The following is a 22,926-nucleotide window of genomic DNA, read 5'->3' as shown; positions in this document are numbered from 1 at the left end:
AAAATATCTAGCCATTACAGGATTGCCATTGGATCAAATGAGGTAATAGGTGTGAAATCTCTTTGTAAGGTTTAAAGGACTGCACAATTGACATTATTATTATGAGACGATTGATGGGTCACCCACATTGCCTGCATGAAAAAGATAGCTCTATTTTAGCCAGATGAGATTCCAAATAGACTTGGTTTCTAGATTCTCCTGCCTCAGCGTCCTGAGTAGCTGGGATAACAGGCACACACCACCGTGCCTAGCTCATTTTTGTATTTTTAGTAGAGACAGGGTTTCACCACGTTGCCCAGGCTGGTCTTGAACTCCTGACTTCAGGTGATCCACCCACCTCAGCCTCCCAAAGTGTTGAGATTACAGGCATGAGCCACTGTGCCCGGCGATGTATTTCAAATTTTTACTAATTTATATCTTGACGAAGAATGGCAACTAGTATTTATTGAAAGCCTATTATATTCCAAGCACTGTACTACTAAGTACCTAATTTGTTTTCCACCAGCCTTGCCAAAGCAGATGTTATTCCCACTTGAAGAATCAAGGCTTAGAAAGATTTCAGTGTCTCGACCTATTTGCCAAAGATGCACGGCTAATAACTGGTAGCACCGTCATTTAGATCAGGCCACCTTATTCCAGGTCACACGCTCTTTCCATTATGCAACTGTGCCTTCACGAAAATCATGGTTCTATATCACAAAGTATCTTCTGCATCATTACAGCCACACAGGAACTCAGCCACAGACACTTCCTGAACCTCCAATACATTTCTGCTCCTTTCTTCGTTGATTCTAGAAATACTGTCTAGAAAGACATCTTCTTTGTGATCTCCAAGCTCACTTTAACCTCTCCTATTAATGCAATTCCACCAATCTATGGATAGAGCCTTGAAATCCACTAGGAGAAAGCAGAGTAAAGAGAGACACACATTTCTTTACAACCAGTGAGGGATTAGCGCATCCAATTGATATTAATTGACATGTAGCCATGAAGCATTAAAGGCTGAGGGTCTCTGCCCTCCTCCTCAGCTCCATGGTGACCAGACCCAGTCATTTCCTGGCTTAGAGCCTCTCCTATACAGGGCCAGTCCCAGGTGCACCTTTGAGATAACAATAATGTCTCCTAAAACAAACAGCCATTATTTCTACACAAAGACCTTCAATGTTTCCTCCATTAACAAAAGGCTACAGCCATCCCTCCAAGAAGACAAAGGGCTAGAAGCTCTTTCATAAATATCGTGATGATGGTGTGGGCCCAGTGGGCAGGGAGAGGAGGAAGATTGTTCTCCAGCACTTTCTCTGCTGAGGAATAGCTGGGACACGACTGACTTCACCCCTCAGAAAGAGTTCTGAGTGACTAATCATTCCTGAACTATTCGTAATGACAAAAATAGCATTCCCGAATCTGCGAAAAGAAAATAAAAATATCTAGCCATTACAGGATTGCCATCAGGATCAAATGAGATAGCAGGTGTGAAATCTCTTTGTAAGGTTTCAAGGACTGCACAACTGACATTATTATTATGAGACGATTGATGGCCAACCACATTGCCTGCATGAAAAAGATAGCTCTATTTTAGCCAGATGAGATTCCAAATGGTCTTGGTTTCTAGGTCCACCAGTTGCTAGAATAAAGCATAAGGGAGAAGAAACATGGTCAGTATGACTGACCATGATAGTCTACTAGGACTTGTCCCCGCCAAGTTGCTGTGCAGGTGATGGCTAACTTGCTTGTCTATTCTTTGCACTCCCAAGAGCCCAGATCCTGGAAATGAGGTCACTGGTGGTTGATTCCTCACCTAGGGTCTAATGGTCCAAGTTCCCCACTTGGACCTCTCGTGCAATTTACACAAAAATAAATACACAGTATAAATTAAAACATGAGAAAATTGTCCATCCTCATTGGTAATCAAAGGCGAGTAAATTAATGTGAGTTTACCATATAATACCTATTTAATAATAAAAATTATAAATGAGAACATCCAAATTTGATGAGGCTGTGACAAAACTGACGTAATCTTATAGCACTAGTGGCATAATGTATAATCCCTTATAGAGGCACAATGACGACACATAGCAAATACTAAGGAGATATCTTTATCTTTTGGCCTCATGGTAATCTCTCTCCTTAGCAATTCCCCCCAAAAAATTTAACAAAAGTGGAAAAAAAAAAAGCTGCAGCTATAGATACATTTACCCATGATAGGCAAATACTGAAACAACCAGAGAAATGTTTTAGTTAATTGTGGTGTGACTGTAGTCCTTAAAATAAAAATATAAAAACTGGCTGGGCACGGTGGCTCACGCCTATAATTCCAGCACTCTGGAGAAGCCGAGGCAGGAGAATGACTTCAGCTCAGGAGTTGAAGAACAGCCTAGACCACATAGCAACACCCCGTCTCTACAAAAAATATAAAAATTAGCAGGGTGTGGTGATGTGCGCCTGTAGTTCCAGGTACTTGTGAGGCTGAAGTAGGAGGATTGTTTGAGCCCAAGAGGTTGAGGCTGTAGTGAGCTGAGATCGCACCACTGCACTCCAGCCTGAGTAACAGAGCGAGAACTTGTCTCAAAAATAAAAGAAGAAAGAAAGAAAATACGAAAACTACTTGGAGGCCAGGCACACACAGTGGCTCATGCCTGTAATCCTAGCCCTATGGAAGGCTTGAGCCCAGGAGTTCAAAACCAGACTGGGCAACATGGGGAAACCCCATCTCTACAAAAAAAATACAAAGATTAGCCAGGTGTGGTGGTACCTGCCTGTAGACCCAGCTACTTATAGGGCTGAGGTGGGAGAATCACCTAAGCCTGGGAGCTTAAGGCTAGAGTGAGCTGAGATTTGTTGTTTGTGCTATTAATAATGATGATGATAGTAGTGGTGATAAACTGAGGGCCTCCAGGGAAAGTACTTTAATGTAAAGATTTGACCTCACTTAAAGGATGCTGCTCAAATAATACTATTCCTATATGTGGAGCCAGCTACAAATTTTGAAAGGTAGTTCTATATTATTTATTGATTTATTTTTAATTGACAGATAATCACTCTGTATCTTTTTCTTTTCTTTCTTTTTTTTTTTTTTTTAAAGATGGGGTTTCTCCATCATGGCCAGGCTGGTCTTGAACTCCTGACCTCAGGTGATCCACCCACCTTAGCCTCCCAAAGTGTTTTTTTTTTTTTTTTTTTTTTTTAATATGGAGTCTCACTTTGTAACCCAGGCTGGATTGCAGTGGTGCAATCTCAGCTCACTGCAACCTCTGCCTCCTTGGTTCAAGTGATTCTCCTGCCTCTGTCTCCTGAGTAGCTGGGACTACCCAGCTAATTTTTGTATTTTTAGTAGAGACAAGGTTTCACCACGTTGGCCAGGCTGGTCTCGAACTCCTGACCTCAGGTGATCCACCCGCCTCAGCCTATGGGTACAGATTTCCCATAGATCCCTTGCCCTCAAGTAGGTACAGACTCCCCTGCTATCAACATCTAACACCAGGGTGGTACCTTTGTTACACAATGGACCTACATTGACACATCATTGTTACCCAAAGTCCCCAATATACATTAGGTTTCACTCTTGGTATTGTACATTCTATGGGTTTTATTTATCTAATGACAGGTATTCACCATGCAGAATGGTTTCACTGCCCCAAAAATCCTCTGTTTCACCTATTCATCCTTCCCTTTCCCCAACCCCTGGAAACCACTGACAAATTTTACTATCTCCATAGTTTTGTCTTTTCCACCATGGCATATAGTTGGAATCATACAGTATGTAGCCTTTTCATATGGGCTTCTTTCTTGAAAGGTATTTTTTTAATGACCAGTCTAGAGGACCAAGTGAGGGTTTTGAATTTCCACTGGATAATACAAAGATAACTATTACCAGTGATTGTTTGGTTCTTATGCATGATGGCTCCAGAAGATCAATGTTATTATCCTTGTTGGTAGAACAAGTGTTCAAGGTCACAAAGCCAGTATGTAGAGGAGCTAGTATTTGAATCCAGTGTGTCTGACTCCAATGTTTTTATGTTTTCATCATGCCACAGTGTTTACCTAATAGTAAACATGGGTCCTGGAGCATTTGAACCCAGTCACGGGAACTGAAACGGAAAAGCACACTGGCACAGCTGCATATCCTACTGCACGTCACTCCAGTTCTTAGAAAACAGCTTCCTGACAGAGCAACACAACAGCCACCCTGCTTGGTGCCCGCTTTCAAGCTTGGAACTTGTATTCCCAATCCTTAGGCAGGAGAGCTCAGTCAGCATACTGACTAGCAAAATTAAGTGTCTCTGGTTCAGTGTTTCTTAGCCTTTTTTGCAATATCCGTCTCCCCAGAAGCCTCCTTTAGACATTTTCTTCCTAATCACTCCCCACTCCAATATCACAGACAGATTCTACATTTGCTTAAGTATTGTGGTTCTTCGGTGGCCCAAAAGCCATTGTAATATCTAAGGGGTTCTTTTTGCCCTTGGGGAAACTATTTTTACACCCTTGGGGGCTATATCATCCCCACTGAGAACTTATGGTCTATGTGCAGTTGGCCAGAGCTCAGGGAGGCTAACGGAGCTGAGACACCGGGGAGGTGAGGCCAGGACCCTGGAGAGCGCAAGTGGCCCTCCTCAGACCATTCCAAGGCTCATGTTGCCTGAACATATGCTTGAAAGGGAAAGGCTGGGAGAGGCAGGGGCTAGGAAACTAGTATTAGTATTATCTTACTAGATGTTGTAGGAATCAACAGAATGTGAGGGCCTCATAATTCTGTTTCATAAAAAGTTCTTGTGGGGCCGGAACTTTGTGAGTGCGGACTTTAATTCTTTTTTTTTTTTTTGAGACCAAGTCTTGTTCTGTTGCGCAGGCTGGAGTGCAATGTTGGGATCTCGGCTCACTGCAACCTCCGCCTTCCGGGTTCAAGAGATTCTCCTGCCTCAACCTCCCAAATAGCTGGGATTACAGGCGCCTGCCACCACACCTGGCTAACTTTTATATTTTTAGTAGAGACGGGGTTTCCTCATCTTGGCCAGGCTGGTCTGGAATTCCTAACCTCATGATCCACCCGACTTGGCCTCCCAAAGTGCTGGATTACAGGCATGAGATACCACGGCCTGGTGTGGACTTTAATTCTTAAGGTCCAAGGCAGTTAAATGGCACATTTTCAGGTAGTCTAATGATTTCAGGGTCTTTATTAAGAGCCCAATTCCACAGGACCTGGAGGTTTTCTGAGGTTTAAAGGTATCACATTAATTCTCCCTTCCTCACCCTCCACTGCTGGTGGGGTTTATGATGCCACCGTACTGTTTTACAGTGCCTGCTGGGACTTGAAGACAATAGGCATTATTTACCATGTGCCAGACAGACACTGTGCTAAGCGTATTAGTGAGCTATTTTATTTAACCTGCATAATAATCTTCTCAGGGGGGTATGATCATTATCCAAGGCTAAGAGAGGTTAGAAACTTTCTCAGGATCACACAACTGATAATTGGGGAAGTGCCAGACCTTGAACCCACGTAGTAGACTCTAGAGCCCCACTGCTTAACCAGCATGTTATACTGCCACTGGATTGACTCAGTGGCCCCAATAAAGTTTTTGTTTTTAAAAATCCCATTAATATCCTTAGCACAGGACTATCATCTCCCCTACTCAACTTTCCCAGAGATACCTCTGTGATCCAAGTTCTATACTTCAGTCTTCTCCTCAGGAGAACTCAAAATTCATCATGTCACTCCTGTGCTTAAAACTCTTCAATAGCTCCCCCTGTACCCCTCAGAATAAAGTCCAAATTCTTTGTCAGGCCTTATAAAGCCCCTCATCATTGGCCCCTTCTTCTAAGGCCAGCCTTGTCGTCTTTTACCACTTTGCTTCTCAAACTCTCTGCTCCAGCCATGTTGATGCACTTTAACTCTCCATTTTGGGCCTTGGCACATGCTGTCCCCTCTTCCCAGAGACTTCCTTTCTATTCACCTCCCTTTCAAGGGGATAAATCCTCCATATCTCTCAGGTTATAGCTCAGATATCACTTCCTCTGTGTTTCCTCACAGATCCCCAGAATCTGGCTACAACAGAAATAATGGCACCACAGAACTGTGTGCTGGTCAGATTGTCTGTGGCATATTTTGGCCAGTGCCAGGCATCACATAGATGAAGTCTGCAGGCAGGCAACCATTATGGAGTGCATTCTGAAATTGCTTTTAATATATGCCAGGCACTGAGTTAATGATTTTATGGCTATTATCTCACATAATCCTATTGGATTGCATAAGCACAGATGAGGAAACTGAAATTCAAAGATGTTAAGCAAATTGCTCCAGGGGCCTCAAATGGTGAATGGCAGCGCATGGTGTTTGACCCAAACCTGTGCAAATTTGGAGCCCATGCCTTCAATCTCTGCATAACACCACCTCTGAAAACCATAGTATAGTGACTGGTTTAGTGATAAAATAGAAGTTATTTAACCTAGAGAACAGATGACCAAGGGGAAGCTATATCCATTCAATCAGTTGAAAGGTTGTCACTTCAGAGAGTAACAGGGACACCTCAGTAGTTGGCTTAATAGAAGAAAGTCCTAAAAAGGAAGTGAGCCTCTGAGGGGAAAGGCCCAAGTATCAGTCATCTATGTGTTTCTCAGTCCAACGTCTGGCTCAGAGGAGGGAGCTCCATAAGAGGAAGGAAACAGAGCTGCCCAATCATAGAATGGGTTGCCTCATGAAACAGTGAAGGCCTTGTTGACACTCCCCAGGATGGGCTGGTTGGCCACCTGACAGAGCACCATGGGAAGGATCACAGAGAAAGGATTCCACGTATTCTGCATCCTGAAACTAGATGACCTCTAAAGCTCCTGTCCACTCAAGGATTCTGTAATTATTGGACTGAGTATATGACTCCAATTTTGGCAAGTCACAAACCATCCGGCAATGCAACTGAGATCTCAGAAAGCAGAGAACACGAGTGGATTGGACTCTTGGATTTCCAGAACCCAAGCTTCCACCCTTTCCTGTCCCATAGAGTGGAGTTAAAAATCGTTCACTGTGAGATAGTGGGACATCTGGCTTCGGAGTGGTAATCTGTGTTGTGCCAGCAATGAAAAAAGAGAATTAAATATGGGTGATGTTGAGAAAGGCAAGAAGATTTTTGTTCAGAAGTGTTCCCAATGCCACACCGTGGAAAAGGGAGGCAAGCACAAGACTGGGCCTAATCTCCATGGTATCACTGAGCGGAAGACAGGTCAGCCCACTGGATTCCCTTACACTGATGCCAGTAAGAACAAAGGCATCACCTGGGGAGGGGATACACTGATGGAGTATTTGGAGAATCCCAAGAAGTACATCCCTGGAACAAAAATGATATTTGCTGGCATTAAGAAGAAGGGAGAAAGGGCAGACTTGATAGCTTATCTCAAAAAAGCTACTAATGAATAATAATTGGCCACTGCCTTATTTATTACAAAACAAATGTCTCATGACATTTTTATGTGTACCATACTTTAACAGATCTCATACACCAGAATTTACATCATGAATGAATGACAGAATATTTTGTTGCGAAGTCCTGATTTAAAACTAAGACTGGCTTGTGGTTAAATGAGTATGTTCAATTTTTGAATTTTAATAGTAATTCCAATTTAGTAAATGCTATCACTGTTTACCCCTTCTAAAGATATGATTAGACTTTGTTAGCAATGTTAAACTTTTCACAAAGATGGGTGAGTGCCATCCTAAAATTTAATGGAGATTGGTTTTATATTTAGATTTATATAACTGGTTATATGAATATATTTAAATATGGGGGAAATTCCTTCACTGTCTCAGAACCAAGCAAGATTCACCTGTATTTTGTGTTCATTTGCCTCTTAAAGGCAAGGGTTGAAGATAAATGGGTAGCAATGGCTACTTTATATTTTTGGCCTTAACTATGTCAATCTAATTAGAATTCCCTGTATTTAAAATGTTTCCTTTTACTTATTGAAAGCCATTTTAGTGTGGTTTATGTGTAATATCAAAAATTATTTAACACTTCACACATTTTATAGATGATCTATAAGGTCACATGCCTAGTAGCCAATTAAACTTCACTCTTGAATTCTTTACAATCTAAGTCAAACTAAGTTGTAATTTAGGATTGTCTTTAAACAGCCATTCAGAAACAAAACTGTAGAACTGCTGTGTATTTGTGATTGGGAATGGAGATTTTGCCAACTTAAAAGGATTAAAGTAGAGGAGATATACACAAATTTAAAAATTATGTGTGATCATAAGACTTAAGATAATTAAAAAGAAGGCTGGGCGTAGTGGCTCACGCCTGTAATCCAAACACTTTGGAGGCCAAGGCAGGCGGATCACCTGAGGTCGGGAGTTCATGACCAGCCTGACCAACATGGTGAAACCCCATCTTAAAAAAAAAAAAAAAAGATAATTAAAAAGAAAACCACAGATCATGAAAAAAAAAATGGTTCACTGTAACTCTGGGGAGCTAGAAACAGTCCCATTCCAGAGGCTAATCTGGAAAGAGAGATGTTTAAATCATTTATAGAGAAAGGCTCTGCCTGTGGGTTTCAGCTGCTGTCACGTCATCTGAAAAAGGAGATGAATCCTCCTTGCTAGCAGATGGTTAGGACAAAAAAATCAATACGTCAACAAATGAATTTCTGACAGTCATTTGCTGAAAGGAATTGAAAGGGCCCCACAAAATGCACATTGGGCAGGCCGTTGTTCCTCACACGCACTGTGTCCTTTCACTCCCTGCCGAGTGGCGGGTGGTAAACACAGAGGACTGCCCCTTCTGTCCAGCACAGAGTGAGCCCGATAGAGCACAGCCAGAAGCAAGTGCTTTCTGCCAGCTTTCCTGGAGGGCTCGCACAAATGTACGTGGCTCAAAAAGCAAAATGTTTCATCAACACTGATGTTATCAGTCTGACTCTCTGACTCCACTTTCAAAAAATGTATGCACCCTGACAAGAACAGTGTTATGGAGCCTAGAACACCTAGGAATGAGGGTACCTTAGTTGTATGGCCTCACCTACAGCTTTTATCAAAACATGACCTGACACACAACTATACTAAACTAGGCAAACATCACTTGCGCAACTTCTGAAAGAAGTAATAAACAAATACAAAGTTGCTGTCATTACCTGTAGGTCTAATAGCATCTGTTTGGTCCAACTGTATTATTATTTACAGTTCTTTGACTCTATCTTTCTAAAGTCACCCTCCTGTCTTTTCACTTGCTTCTCTCATCAAACCTTCTCAGTTTGTGTCTATAGCTAGAGCCTCAGTGAGCTTCCCTCAATGGCCCCACATGGTGGCCTCTCACAGGGACCATCACCACACCATTTGTGTCCTTCCCCCTCTTAACAGGGATCTGAGATCTAAGGTCGCCTGAATCTTTTACTTCTTCTCTTTTTTCTTTTCTTTTTCTGCCTCTAAAGAAACATGAATCTGATATAGTATAATAACTATGTGAAGCCCATCAAATTATTTTTTCCAAACAGAAGGGAATGGTGTTCCACTCCCCCTCCCCCACTTTTTTTTTTGGAGACAGAGTCTCGCTCTGTCCCCCAGGCTGGAGTGCAGTGGTGCAATCTCGGCTCACTGCAACCTCTGCCTCCCAGGTTCAAGTGATTCTCCTGTCTCAGCCTCCTGAGTAGCTGGGATTACAGGCACCTGTTACCACACCCAGCTGGTTTGAGGGAGGACGTTGATGTGATGATGCCCTAGACTGCCCCACCTGCAGGTGCTCCAGATGGGGCAGTCTAGGGCATCATCACATCCACGTATTTTTAGTAGAGACAGGGTTTTGCCATGTTGACCAGGCTGGTCTCAAACTCCTGACCTCAGGTGAGGTGCCCACCTCGGCCTCCCAAAGTGCTGGGATTACAGGCATGAGCCACCGTGCTGGCCCACTCTCTACAGAAGGGTAAACATTTTCACCTTTCACCTTTTCAGCCAACAGAAAACAATGGCTGCCAAGTGAACTTAAAAACTGGCTTCCTCTTGTAATTCTTGACCAAACAACTTTTATTAACAGCTTTCTAACAATCTGCCTTCTTTGACTGACAAATTCCTTTTAAACAAAATATCTTAAGCTGTGAAGATAAATAGATAGTATTGGAAAATTGTTATCTGAAGTTCCCAGACATAGCCTGTGTACACAGATGGATGCTGGCTCCATGGCTGTCACCCCCAGGAATGTGTATACAGAGAGTGCACACGTAGATGTCTCTCACAGACAGATGTACGCAAAGACAAATGCTACTTACACAGACAGATGTCCACCAGGAACACGATGTATATCAACAGCTCCCGCAGGGTAGTCTTGACATAAAGTTCCCGGTTCTCAGCTGTGTTCTCAGTCAGGGTTGTTCCCCAGAGTCCTAAGGGGCATGGGAGAGATGCCCGGGATCCCCAGTGGCAGTGTTCCACCCTTCTGTCCCTGACTTCAGCCCCTTTCCACGCCTGCCCTTCCTTGCCCATCGCCTTCTTCCTTGGCTGAATCGGGGTGCTCTCCCACACCTGTGCTCGCCCTTCCCATCAACTCCCTGAGGTCGACAGGGGTGAAGACCCTGGCTCATAGAGAATGAAGGCATGGAAAGGAGGCATCTGCTCCAGGTGGGGCAGTCTAGGGTGTCATCACATCCACATCCTCCCTCCAAGCAGCTCCCACATACCCCTCTGGGTCCCCAAGTGATGACCATGCCAGGCTCCCTGCAACCGGTGGTCCATTCAGCTGTCCTCTGTGTTCTGGGGCATGCAGCACTACCACAGGCAATTCACACACCCCAAAGTGACACTGAAAAGCCACCTCTTCTTCAGATTACATTCCACCTCCACTCCCTGCCCAAAAGCTTGTGACGACTCCTTCTTCTGACTCCAATGTCCCGGGAGAACCCTCCCCCTACCCAGTACCTCTGATGCCTCGACAGATAAGGAGGCAGCAGCTGGACATCCGGGTCCTGTGTGCCGTCTCCTCGGGTTCATCTTCAGTCTTCTTGGGTTGGGGCTGGGGGAGGCCTGTGCTGGAGATGGTGCAGACCCTCAGTGTCCCGTGCGGGGAAGGGGGACCACTGTAGGCGGGGTTGTCCCAGGCTGCACTTCCCAGATTTTGCAGCTCCTGCCCCTCAGGACTTTCCACAGCATTCATGGAGAATGAGGTGGGGGGCCCGGCACCCCAGGTGCCTGCTCTCAGCTGGAGGAAGAGGGAGCGGAGGCACAGCCCAGCCTAGCCAGCAGAGGGCGAAGGGAAGGGCGTCTGAGAGCAGCTGTTTCCACACAGCTGGGCTCCTGCCTTTTGTAGGGGGCTGTCTGTGCCCGATGGGGAGGGAGCAGGTGAGAGGACAGGGTGGGGAAGGACCATCAATCCTGTCAGAAGCTCTCTCTCCCTCTTGCCGCAAGCCCCAGGGGACCCGCAGAAAGGGGAGGTGAGGGAACTGGAAGGTGGGGGTCTGAAGAGGGGAGAGAGGGGAATAGGAGGAGGATGTGGAGCTGAGAGTGGAAGGAGAAACGGGAGGAAGAGGCGACGCTGGGGATGAAGGGGGCTGCTTGCAGAAGTGCCTGGTGGAGAGAGGGCCCAGAGGTCAGACGGAAGAGACAAGAGACGATCAAAGAGCAATGGGAGGAGCTGAGACAGGAGGGCAGCCGGGGCCTGTGCTGCGGGTCTGAGCTCATTCTCACTAAAAGCTCCTGAAAGGGCCGACATGGATTGGGGTGGGGACCGAGGCCTGGGCGGAAGGCTGAAGAGCGCTGCTCCCCTCCCAGAAGCAGCCGATGGATCTGAGGCTCCCGTCCTGTCTCACCTTGAGCTGTCCCCTGGGGAAGTACGGAGGGGCAGCTGTCCTCCCTCACTGCACCCTCTCAGCCACAGGGGAAGGAAAGTGTCAGGAGGAACCCGTCTCAGAGATGTCAGGTCCAGGGTCTCTGACCACTGATGGGGCAGGGGAGAGGGCCGCAGAGGACTGCAAAGTCCCAGGTAGTTTATATTCCTTATTCTGAGGCTTGCCTTCCCCTGGCTTACAGATGAGATATACCAAGAAAGGGGGTTCCTTAAGGGTGTGGGGCTCAGTGCAGGGAAAAGGCTAAGACCTGGTTGGGAGGCTGGATCAGAGAACAAAGGGCAAGGACAGTATGGCTTGGGACTAACGGGAGTGGATATCTGGACCCAGCTGAGCTGGAAACCTTTTCCCATTGCTCTGCCTCGTCCTGGGCCTAGAATTGTAAGCTTGAGCACAGAATGGAACTATGAGCGATATCAGGATTGATCTACTTTCTTTATAACCTGAATTAAAACCCTGGCACGGGCCCCCAAGCACATCCCTGCCTATGCCCTGCTCCAGCCTCTGATCACCTGCCCTGGCTCCCCTATAGGCATGTGTGAAGCCCTGGAATGGGACTGGCCCTACGGGTGCTGATGGTCACCCTGCAGTTCCTCATCTTCGATGGCTAGAGGGGAGACTTTCCCAACTCCTAGCTCCCAAGCTAGGGCCACCCACTGGCCTGAAGCCCATCTTCATGTTCAGCAAAACATCAGCCTTGTCAAAGTCATGTCTTCAGTGTCCCTGTAAAGAAATCTTGGCTGGGCATGGTGGCTCACACCTGTAATCCCAGCACTTTTGGAGGCCTGGGCAGGAGGATCACTTGAGCTCAGGAGTTCAAGACCAGCCTGGGCAACATGGTGAAACACCGCCTCTACAAAAAAAAAAAAAAAAAATGCCAGGCATGGTGGTGTGTGAATGTAGTCCCAGCTACTCAGGTGGCTGGGGTGGTAGAACTGCTTGAGCTGGGGAGGTCGAGGTGTTGAGACTGAGAGCTGAAATCACACCACTGCACTGCAGCCGGGACAACAGAGCAAGATCCTGTCTCAAGAAAAAAGAAAGAAAGAGGGCCAGGCGTGGTGGCTCACGCCTGTAATCCAAGCACTTTGGAGGCCAAGGTGGGCGGATCACCTGAGGTCAGGAGTTCAAGACCAACCTGACCAACATGGCGAAACCCTGTCTTTAAAAAAAAAAAAAAGAAAGAAAAAAAGATAACAAGTGTTGGCGAGGCTGTGGAGAAAAGGGAGCCCTTGTACACTTGGCTGTATCAAAAATTAGTACAGACATCTTGGAAAACAGTATGGAGGTTCCTCAAAAAACTAAAAATAGAATTGCCATATGTTTCAGGAAGTGCCAAGGAATTGAAATCAGTGTGTTGAAGAGACGTCTGCTCTCCCCTGTCCATTGCAGGATTATTAAAAATAGCCAAGACATGGAAACAATCTAAGTATCCATCAACAGATGAATGGATTTAAAAGATGTGGTATGTATGCACAATAGAATATATTCAGTCTTGAAAAAAGCACAGAAAATTCTGTCATTACGACAACATAGATAAACCTAGAGAATGTTATGTCAAGTGAAATAAGCCAGGCATAGCAAGACAGATGCCATATGCTCTCACTTATATGTGGAATCTATAAAAAGACTGAACTCATAGAAGTAGAGATTCTAGAATGGTGGTAATGAGAGGCTGGGGGTGAGGGGTGGGTGAGAGGGGAAGAGAGTGGTTGATGGATAAAAGGTTTCAGTTAGGCAAGAGGAATACGTTCTGGTGTTCTGTTGCATAGCGTGGTGACTATAGTTAATGATGAGGTCCTGTGCACTTCAAAATAGCTAAATGAGAGGATTTAAAATGGTCTTACTACAAAAAAATGATAAATATTTGAAGTGATGAATATGCCAATTCACCAGATTTGATCGCTCCACAATGTATATATGTATCAAAATGTCACATTGTACCTCATAATACACAATCATTATTTATCAATTAAAAATAAAATACAACTTTTAAAAATAGAGCAAATGGGCCAGGTACAGTGGCTAACACCAGCACTTTGGGAGGCCGAGCTTGAAACTAGGAGTTCAAGACCAGCCTGGGCAACAAAGTGAGACCCTGTCTCTACAAAAAAATTTAAAAATTAGCTGGGCATGGTAGTGCATGTCTGTGATCCTAGATACACAGGAGACTGAGGCAGGAGGATTGCTTGAGCCAGGAGGTCAGGGCTGCAGTGAGCTGTGTTCATGCCATTGCACTCCAGCCTTGGCGACAGAGCAAGACTTTACCTCAAAAAAAAAAAAAAAAAAAAAAAAAAAAAAAGCAGCAGCAGCAGCAAATGGAGGCATGAATATGTGAGGTAGCATATTTTAATGGTATAGACACTAAACATGAAGTCTAGAGGAAAAGGCAGCTTCCTCTGGAGGAAACGAAACAGAAGCTAGATCTTGATGGATGGATGAGGTTTGGGAAGGAAGAGCCCCATCAGGTTTGGAAAGGAGAGGTTCCTTCTAAGCAAAGGAATAATAGGTGGGGTCCTGGGGCTCTGAACATGTCTGTGATGCCCCTAGAGCTTTAAAAGGCTGGCCTTTAGTGCAGCTGAAAGAAAACAGTGGAGGGGGAAGGCCCGAGGTTGCATAACAAGGGTGAGGCCCTCCTGGTGGTTGCTGTTGCCATCAAGGACCATGGTGTGTGTGAGTCCCTTCAGAGACCAAGGAAACTACCAGCTATTCAGGGTGGTTGAAAAACAAAACGAGGTAGCTTCTGAAAAAGTCAGTGTCAAGGAAATAACCAAACAAGAAGGAAAGGAAGGATTCTTTTTCATTTGGGGCACTCACCCATGTGAATTTTTCATCCATAAAGAAATGAGTAGTCAATCCTTTCATGCTTCCTTTACCAAAAGGTGATTGAATCTATTTTATTAATTCACAGCCTATGTTTAAGGAAAATATATTATTTTGAGATTTTTACTTGTAGTTTAAAAGTTTGAGCCGGGTGTGATGGCTCACACCTGTAATCCTAGCACTTTGGGAGGCCGAGGCACACGGATCACCTGAGGTCAGGAGTTCGAGACCAGCCTGGCCAACATAATGAAACCCCATCTCTACTAAAAATAAAAAATTAGCCGGGTGTGGTGGCACACGCCTGTAGTCCCAGCTACTCAGGAGGCTGAGGCAGGAGAATGGCTTGAACCCGGGAGGCGGAGGTTGCAGTGAGCCGAGATTGCGCCACTGCACTCCAGCATGGGTGACAGAGTGAGAGATTTAAGGTAGTCCCAGACTTTAGATTTTTCCTCCTTATTATAGTTTGTATAAATATTGATCCAACCTAGATATAAACTATAGGTAGGAGGAATCTATTTTTTCTAAACTATAGAACACAGCATTCCAGAAAAATGTCATTTCTACTGGTGAAGGGCTATTGGCATACAGAAATCTGGCATGTAGTTGAGGAGAAGGGATGCAGCTGACATGAGAAAATCTTGAGAAGGGAACCATAATCCCCCTTCAAATTCACTTGAGGTTTTGATGTAGGAGGAAAGATGAAAAGAATTGCATGTGGGTAGGCTGCTGAAGAGCTAAGGAGTGTGGGTGCATGTGTGTGGGATGGGGGCCTGAAAGTCATGTGCAGATAGTTGAAGGCATCATAAGCCCCAAAGAAGGAAGAGGGATTGTGAAGGTGCTTTTTAGGGGATTATCTAAAGGTAATGAATGAACCCAAGGGAAAAAAGATTTCATCAGAAGAACTTTCATAATGGCTAAGACGTTAAGAGGCTATAAAATAACCTCCCATGAGAGGTGGTGAAATTCCCATTCCCTGAGTCATTTGGAGGAGGCCTAGAAAGTTTTGGAAGGGTACAATGCTGCCCTGGTTGGGGAACAGATTTGGCAACCAAGACTATCCTCTATCCTGGTGTTTTACAGCTCAATTTCCAAGATGAGTCAATTGATAAACAATAAATTTGGAAACACCCCAGAAAATAAAAAAAAGAAAAAGGAGGAGGGACTGTGCCAGTATCAACCGTCTTATGTTAAATAAGCTGATGACAAAGGAAGAGAGAGCCACTGCCTCTTACCCACCAGCCCTTTAAATAATTGCAAAAGGACCCCTGCCTTGCATAACTGGACTTCAGGATAGGGGTGATGAACAGGAAGCTAACAGTACGGTCCAGAGACGTGGGAAGAGCAACAGGAGAATGGTATCTGATTTCCATTGGTTAATTTTGAGTTCTGGAGGAGGCTTGTGATCAGCGGGGGTTTGAATGTGCTAAAGGAGGATCATCATGTGACAAGTCTCACATCTCTGATTGTTCAAGGCCACCGGTGCACTACTTTACTCACCTTTGGTCACCTACCTGGGCAAAATCCAATTGCTTTCTCCTGCTTAGTGTTAACCATTCCCCGTGTGTGTGGGTCAACCCCTACTGGCCCCAGGAGCACAGCTTATGCAACACAGCTTGAGAAATTTTCTCAAAAAGTTCTTAGCATTTTTATGATGTTTAAACTTGCTCAAGAAATTGCAAGTGTAGTAATCAAGTGGCATCTCCTGATTATCTTGTGTCCAGTACCTCTCCATGTCCTCAAGCGCCTACCAGCACTTGACTTTTCCTGTTAAAAAGAACCAGTGTAGGCCGGGCGGACCTCTCAGCACTTTGAGAGGTCGAGGCGGGAGGATCACCTGAAGTCAGGAGTTCAAGAGCAGCCTGGCCAACATGGTGAAACCTCATCTCTACTAAAAATACAAAAATTAGCTGGGTGTGCACTCCTGTAATTCCAGCTACTCAGGAGGCTGAGGAAGGAGAATCACTTGAACCTGGGAGGCGGAGGTTGAAGTGAGCCAAGATCGCACCACTGCACTCAAGCCTAGGAGACAGAGCAAGACTGTCTCAAACAAACAAAAAAAGTGCATAAAGTCCCTGGGTTTAGCAATTGGCTCGAAACTTACTAGTATATGGTTCTGGATAAGCAGCTTTTGAGACTCAATTTACCTATCTGCAAATCTCCAAAGTGTTGATAGCAATGTCTGTCCTTATGACCTTAAGGAATGCTTTAGGATTCAGATAGCAGAACATAGAAGTCTTTATAAACTATGTACTTTGAAGCACAATACAAATTTAGTTCTCTCACTATTGCATCATGCTGGGACATTCTACTCATATACGGCAATTTGTGGATAATGTAGATACCTTCAGCCAGGACTTTGACATTGTTTCTGAGCGACATGGGTCCCAGAACTCTCTGCGTCTACACTATTTTGACACCAGCAGAATAGAGTGATACCAATTTGCCTGGAGAGAATTCAAAAGGCAATCTTTGGCCTGGAGAGAATTTGAAAGGTAATCTTTGAGTGACAGCACCTATTAGAGGAGTTTTGTTTTTTGTTTTTTGTTTTTTTGAGGTGGAATCTCACTCTGTCGCCAAGCTGGAGTACAATGGCATGACGTTGGCTCACTGCAACCTCCGCCTCCCAGGTTCAAGTGATTCTCCTCCCTCAGCCTCCTAAGTAGTTGGGACTACAGATGCACGCCACCATGCCCAGCTAATTTTTGTATTTTTAGTAGAGACAGGGTTTCACCATGTTGGCCAGGATGGTCTCGATCTCTTGACCTCGTGATCCCCCCACCTTACTCTCCCAAAGTGCTGGGATTACAGGTGTAAGCTACTGTGCTCAGCCTTAGAGGAGTTTTATAACTACATGACAAGCCTTGTGGCCCATCAAAATCAGAAACACCTCTTCATCAGGAAGCTTTTCACCCACTTGGCAAATTGGTCCCATGGCTTCACTGGGATGTGGTTTTGGTAATATGCTATCCAAGTGTAGACACTGGGATGGAGATTACCCCATTTCTACCACCAGTGCACTTCCTTTCTACACCATGCCCACCCCAGCAAGCTTCTTCAGTGACACCCAGATCTACCAGACTCCAATGAAGAGCCAGAAACAGCAAAGTCTCTAGGAAGGAAACTTCTGGTCCATGACCTTATAAGTTCTCCTGATGAACTCCTGGGGAAAGTCACCTTCCACATTCCAGACAATAGAATCTTGGAGTGATTCACATTCCAAGTTCTACAGGGAGAAGCAAACTTCAAACCACCTTCTGTAGAATTCCAAGTTCTATGGAGAGAGGCAAATTTCAAACTGCTGAGATGGGAGACTCGCGTCTGTATATTACATAATGATTCTTAACCGTTTCTACCTCAATAAGCGTACACTATAGGACACAATCCATAAGTAACCATGGCTCACTATGACAATGATTCTTAATGGAAGATATTGGAAATCACTTACCTGTAAGAAAGAATCCTGGGCATGAGAGCTTAAGCTTCATCAATATGCCACTAGTTATCTGCGTGGCAAAAACACTAAAATTTGTTTTTTCTTTGTTTTTTGAGACAGAGTCTCGTTCTGTTGCCTAGGCTGGAGTGCAGAGGTGCAATCACAGCTCACTGCAACCTCAACATCTCAGGCTCAAGCAATCCTCCCACCTCAGCCTCCCAGGGCACACCACCACACCCAGCTAATTTTTGCATTTTTTGTAGAGACAGGGTTTCACCATGTTGCCCAGGCTGGTCTCAAACTCCTGGCCTCAAGTGATCCTCCTGCCTCAGTCTCCCAAGGTGCTTGGATTATAGGCATGAGCCACTGCACCCAGTCCCATGTCTTTAAAGAGATCCTTTTTGAATGAAATCCTTAGCTTTTCTCCCATTTCTAGAGGGCCCTCCTGGAAATCTATGTCCCTTTGTCCATGCCTTCTATAGAAGATTGAATGGATGGAAGGAACCAACTGAACCCAGGTGGCGGGAGACAGATGATGCCATCAACAAATATCAGGAAGGAAGTCTTCAGTTCCCTGAGCCCCTGGGAATGTGGTCCTGAGGTCACGCCATGATCCCTTGCTGAATGTAGTCCAGACATCATGTGCTCACATGCTCTGAGGCAATCCATCAGTATTATCATTTCCAAACAGAGTTCCAGCTGCGTCAGACGGGGCTCTGTAGCTGAGTATCTGAGTATCAGTCCAGCCACCTGCTGGAGCTGGTGGAGTGGGGGAAGAGAGAGACCACGTGAATTACAGACAGCAGGCTAGACAGAGAGGGGCCACTGCCAGGTGAGGGGAGCATCAAGAAAGGCAGGAGAGAGGAAAGGAAAGTCTGCAAGGGAGTTTGGGGATGAAGGCCCAAGAGAACACAATTCTTCTCACCTCAGAGCCACTCACCAAATTCCACATGAGGCACAGCTAACTGAGTGCCCAGCGACTGCAAAGAGGAGAGACTGGGATACCAGGGGACCCTCCTGATATACAAACTTCAGCATCTTTTGGGGTCTCAGGGCAGTCGCCTCCTTGCCCCAGCCTCTGAAGGCTTCTTTACAGGAGACATATGTTCTTCCATACAGAGTCCTCCCTCCAGGCATTAATTTATTCCACAAATATTTACCAAGCGCTGACCATATGGTAGGTCAGCTCTAGGGATGAAGCAGCACAAAAGATGATCATGGCCCCTGCCTCATAGAAGCCCCATTCTGGTGGAAAACACAGGAATTCAATGCATACTTAAATAATTTATGATTTATAATCATAAAAAGTGCTACAAGGGAGAAATACGGACCAGGCTTTCTGAAGCTAATGAGAAATAGAATGATGAGTTCTACTTCTCTTTCCACTTCTTGTCCCTGAGGAAAACAAGGTGTTCTGAGATTTGAATATATTTTACTAATAAGCACAGAAGAACACACAGAGTAAAAGACCAAACACAGAAAAAGTCACAATCCTGCAAGAAATGTTGAGACTTGCGCTGGGCGCAGTGGCTCAACACCCAGTGTGTGTGAGTGAGTGGCCCAGTCCTAGCACTTTAGGAGGCAGAAGCGGGAGGATCGCTTGAGCTCAGGAGTTTGAGGCCAGCCTGAGCAACATAGCAAGATCCCATCTCTACAAAAATTTTAAAAATTAGCCAGGCGTGATGATGTGCACCCATAGCCCTAGCTCCGGAGGCTAAGGTGGGAGGATCACTTAAGCCCGAGAGTTCAAGGCTGCAGGCATGATTGCGCCACTGCATTCCAGCCTGGATGACAGAGTGAGACCTGTCTAAAAATCAAAATTAAAAACAAATTAACTACCTACCAACAGGAAAAAAAAAGTAATTAAAAAAGGAAACAAGTTATCAGTGGTTATCTCTGGATAGTGTGGTTACAGGCGCTTTTTATTGTGTTCATTTTCTTCTACAATGATTATAAGTACTTCCACAATTAGAATATATATATTTTTGGGGGATGGGGGTTGAGTCTCACTCTGTCACCCAGGCTGGAGTGCAGTGGTATGATCTCTGCTCACTGCAACCTCCACCTCCCAGGTACAAGCGATTCTCTTGCCTCAGCCTCACAAATAACTGGGAGTGCAGGAGTGCACCACCACACCCAGCTAATTTTTGTATTTTTAGTAGAGACGGGGTTTCACCATGTTGGCCTTGAACTCCTGACTTCAGATGATCCACCCACCTTGGCCTCCCAAAGTGCTGGGATTACAGGTGTGAGCCACTGTGCCCAGCCAGAAAAATATTTTTTTAAAAGCCAGTAGTCTTAGGAGACTTGAGGCTCATTTTCATCTCAGACTCAGAGAAATTCCCAGCTGGTTGGCTAGCTTTTCACTTCAGCAGGAGATTATTACAGTTTATTTATTGACATGGAAGTCATCCATGCAATAGATTTGCTTATCACCTCCTTGTGCCAACTTATTGTATTAGTCATTACTTCCTTGTAGATACAGTTGGGAAAGAGTCTGCGAAATGTGTGACAAGTCTAGAAATAGCTGCAATGAGAAGTACAGCACCTAGAAGTTTCTCCAAGAAAGGCAGATGATTAGGCTAGAAAGTGGGAAGGTCAAGAATGGAATTTCTAAGGAATGGCATTGAGATGGACTTTGAAGGATGGGTAATATTTTAAGAGACAGAAATAAAGTATGGCTACCACTTATTTTTTATTTTTATTTTTATTTATTTATTTTTTTTCCCCAAGAAGTGATATACAAAACCAGCCAATTAGTTACAGCTCAGTGTTTGCCTTATATGGGCGTGGTGTGAAGAGGCATTCGCCTTATGGGGGACATAGTATGATCAGTTAGCAACCTGTGATTGGCTGAGACTCAGCGATTTATTACAACACTCTTTAGTTTGTTGTTTGCATGATGCAGTTATGTTAAGTTAGGTTAGTTTGCTATGTAGGAACTCAAGATATGTAGAAAGCTTTACACCAAATTTAATTTAATTTAACAATGTACATTGTCAAATTTATTGTCATTTTTCTTTATTGTCATTTTCATAGTATTTTGTCATATTACTTTTAATGTTTGTATGACCTATTGTGATGTACCCACTTCCATTCCTGATATAGGGGATTTGAATCTTATCTCTTTTTCTTGATCCATCTAGCTAGAGATTCATGAATGTATTTTTTTTTTTTTTTTAGTTTCTTTTCTTTTTTTTTTTTTTTATTGCATTTTAGGTTTTGGGGTACATGTGAAAAACATGCAAAGTTGTTACATAGGTGCATTCATGGCAGTGTTGGCTACCATTTATTAACACTCAAAGGCCAGACACTTCACAGTGCATTATCTTAGTTAATTTTCACACAATTGTATGGGGTAGATTTTTATTTTTTCCACTTTACAGACGAAGAAACTGAGGATCAGAGCGATAACTTATGGGGGAATTAGGGTTTGGAATTTGGCCTGTGGCTGCAAAGATAATAGCTTCCTCTCTGTCTCCTATGCAGAAGAAACAGCCTGAGGAAAGGCAGGCAGGAACATTGGGTGCTTTTTTGGAAGAATTGTTCCACTTGGACTAGAGAAAGTAAGCCTGGAAAGAGGATTGGGAGCAAATGCACAAGGCCTCGAATGCCAGACATTTAATTCATTAGACAATAGAAAGACAAGGCCGTTTTCTGTCTGAGCAGAGTAATGAAATCCAAGATAGACTTCATGAGAAACAGTTGAACAATAAGATGGGTTGGTTTCAGGGGAAATTGGAAGCGAGGGTATCAGCTGGAAGGTTTCTGTCCTAGTTCAGGAACACATAATGAAAACCTGAATTAAGGTGGTAACATAAGAATAGAAAAGAATGGAAAGATAAGCAAGATATCTTATAGGCAGCCCCTGATGAAATTAGCATCTAATTGGATGTAGGGTTCCAGGGATAGAGAAATCAAAGGTGACTCTAAGGCCTCAGACCTGGACAACCGGATGGATAATGATGACATTAACAGGGTATGAGGAAGGGTCAGAAGAAGCTTTCAAGGCTGGGAATGGTGGCTCATGCCTGTAATACCAGCACTTTGGGAGGCTGAGATGGGAGTATCGCTTGAACCCAGGAGTTTAAGACCAGTCTGGGCAACATAGTGAGACTCTCATCTCTACAAAAATTTTAAAAATAAAAAAAAAAATAGCCACGTGTGGTGGTGCATGCTTGTAGTCCTATAGTCCTAGCTACTCAGAAAGCTGAGAGGCTGAGGCAGGAGAATCCCTTGAGCCTGGGAGTCTGAAGCTGCAGTAAGCCATGATCATGCTACCACACTCCAGCCTGGGTGACAGAGCAAGACCTTGTCTCCAAAAAAAAGAAAGAGAAAGGTTATAGCAGGAAGGCAATGAATTCAGCTGTGGGTATATTTGTTTCTCAAGTGTTAATGAGACACTCAGATGATGAAACCTGAGAGGCCATTGGCCAATTTGGGCTAAAGCTTGAGAGGGGAATAAAGACTGAAGGGAGTGATGTGGGGATCACGTAGCTAGAGGTGATTATTGGAGCCACAGCAATAGATGATATTGCTAAAGAACTGAGTGAAGACACAAAAGAGCTTAAGGGGCCAGGGAAAGGAAGAAGAGCTGTAAAGAAAACAGAAGAGTCATAAAAGAGAAAGGAGGAGAGATGTGGATTTTCAAGACCAAAAGCCAGAGGAGGATGGTTTTAAGAAAGGGGCTCAGCTAGGCGCGGTGGCTCATACCTGTAATCCCAGCACTTTGGGAGGCCAAGGTTGGCAGATCACAAGGTCAGGAGACGGAGAACATCCTGGCTAACATGTTGAAGCCCTGTCTCTACAAAAAATACAAAAAATTAGCTGGGCGTGGTGGCACAGGCTTGTAGTCCAGCTAC

The 22,926-nt window shown here is 44.6% G+C and overlaps 2 protein-coding genes across 4 annotated transcripts in view; one reads left to right on the top strand and one right to left on the bottom strand.

The window, feature by feature from the left end:
• Positions 1 to 18,522, bottom strand: part of PKD2L1 (polycystin 2 like 1, transient receptor potential cation channel) — a 51,687-nt gene extending 33,165 nt beyond the window's left edge. For 2 of the 3 annotated variants that reach the window (XM_012439306.2, XM_012439304.2), the window contains exons 1-2: positions 10,889 to 11,123; positions 10,243 to 10,356 (exon numbers count right to left, since the gene is read on the bottom strand). In XM_012439306.2, coding sequence (XP_012294729.2) covers positions 10,243 to 10,356; positions 10,889 to 11,123 — 349 coding nt within the window. Of the gene's footprint in view, positions 1 to 10,242; positions 10,357 to 10,888; positions 11,124 to 18,076 lie in introns of those variants that run through there. The other variant, XM_012439305.2, reaches the window with a different exon arrangement.
• On the top strand, positions 7,088 to 7,405 carry LOC105708290 (cytochrome c, somatic-like). The gene has a single exon (XM_064373663.1). It carries the CDS (start codon positions 7,088 to 7,090, stop codon positions 7,403 to 7,405), a length of 318 nt encoding a protein of 105 aa, XP_064229733.1.
• Positions 18,523 to 22,926: the final 4,404 nt, after the last annotated feature.

The sequence above is a fragment of the Aotus nancymaae genome, unplaced genomic scaffold (genome assembly GCF_030222135.1).
Source record: "Aotus nancymaae isolate 86718 unplaced genomic scaffold, 86718_ANA_hifiasm-v0.15.2.pri h1tg000010l, whole genome shotgun sequence".
NCBI classification, from domain to species: domain Eukaryota; kingdom Metazoa; phylum Chordata; class Mammalia; order Primates; family Aotidae; genus Aotus; species Aotus nancymaae.
The sequence above is the reverse complement of the archived record's forward strand: the minus strand, read 5'-3'. Positions and strand labels throughout refer to the sequence as shown.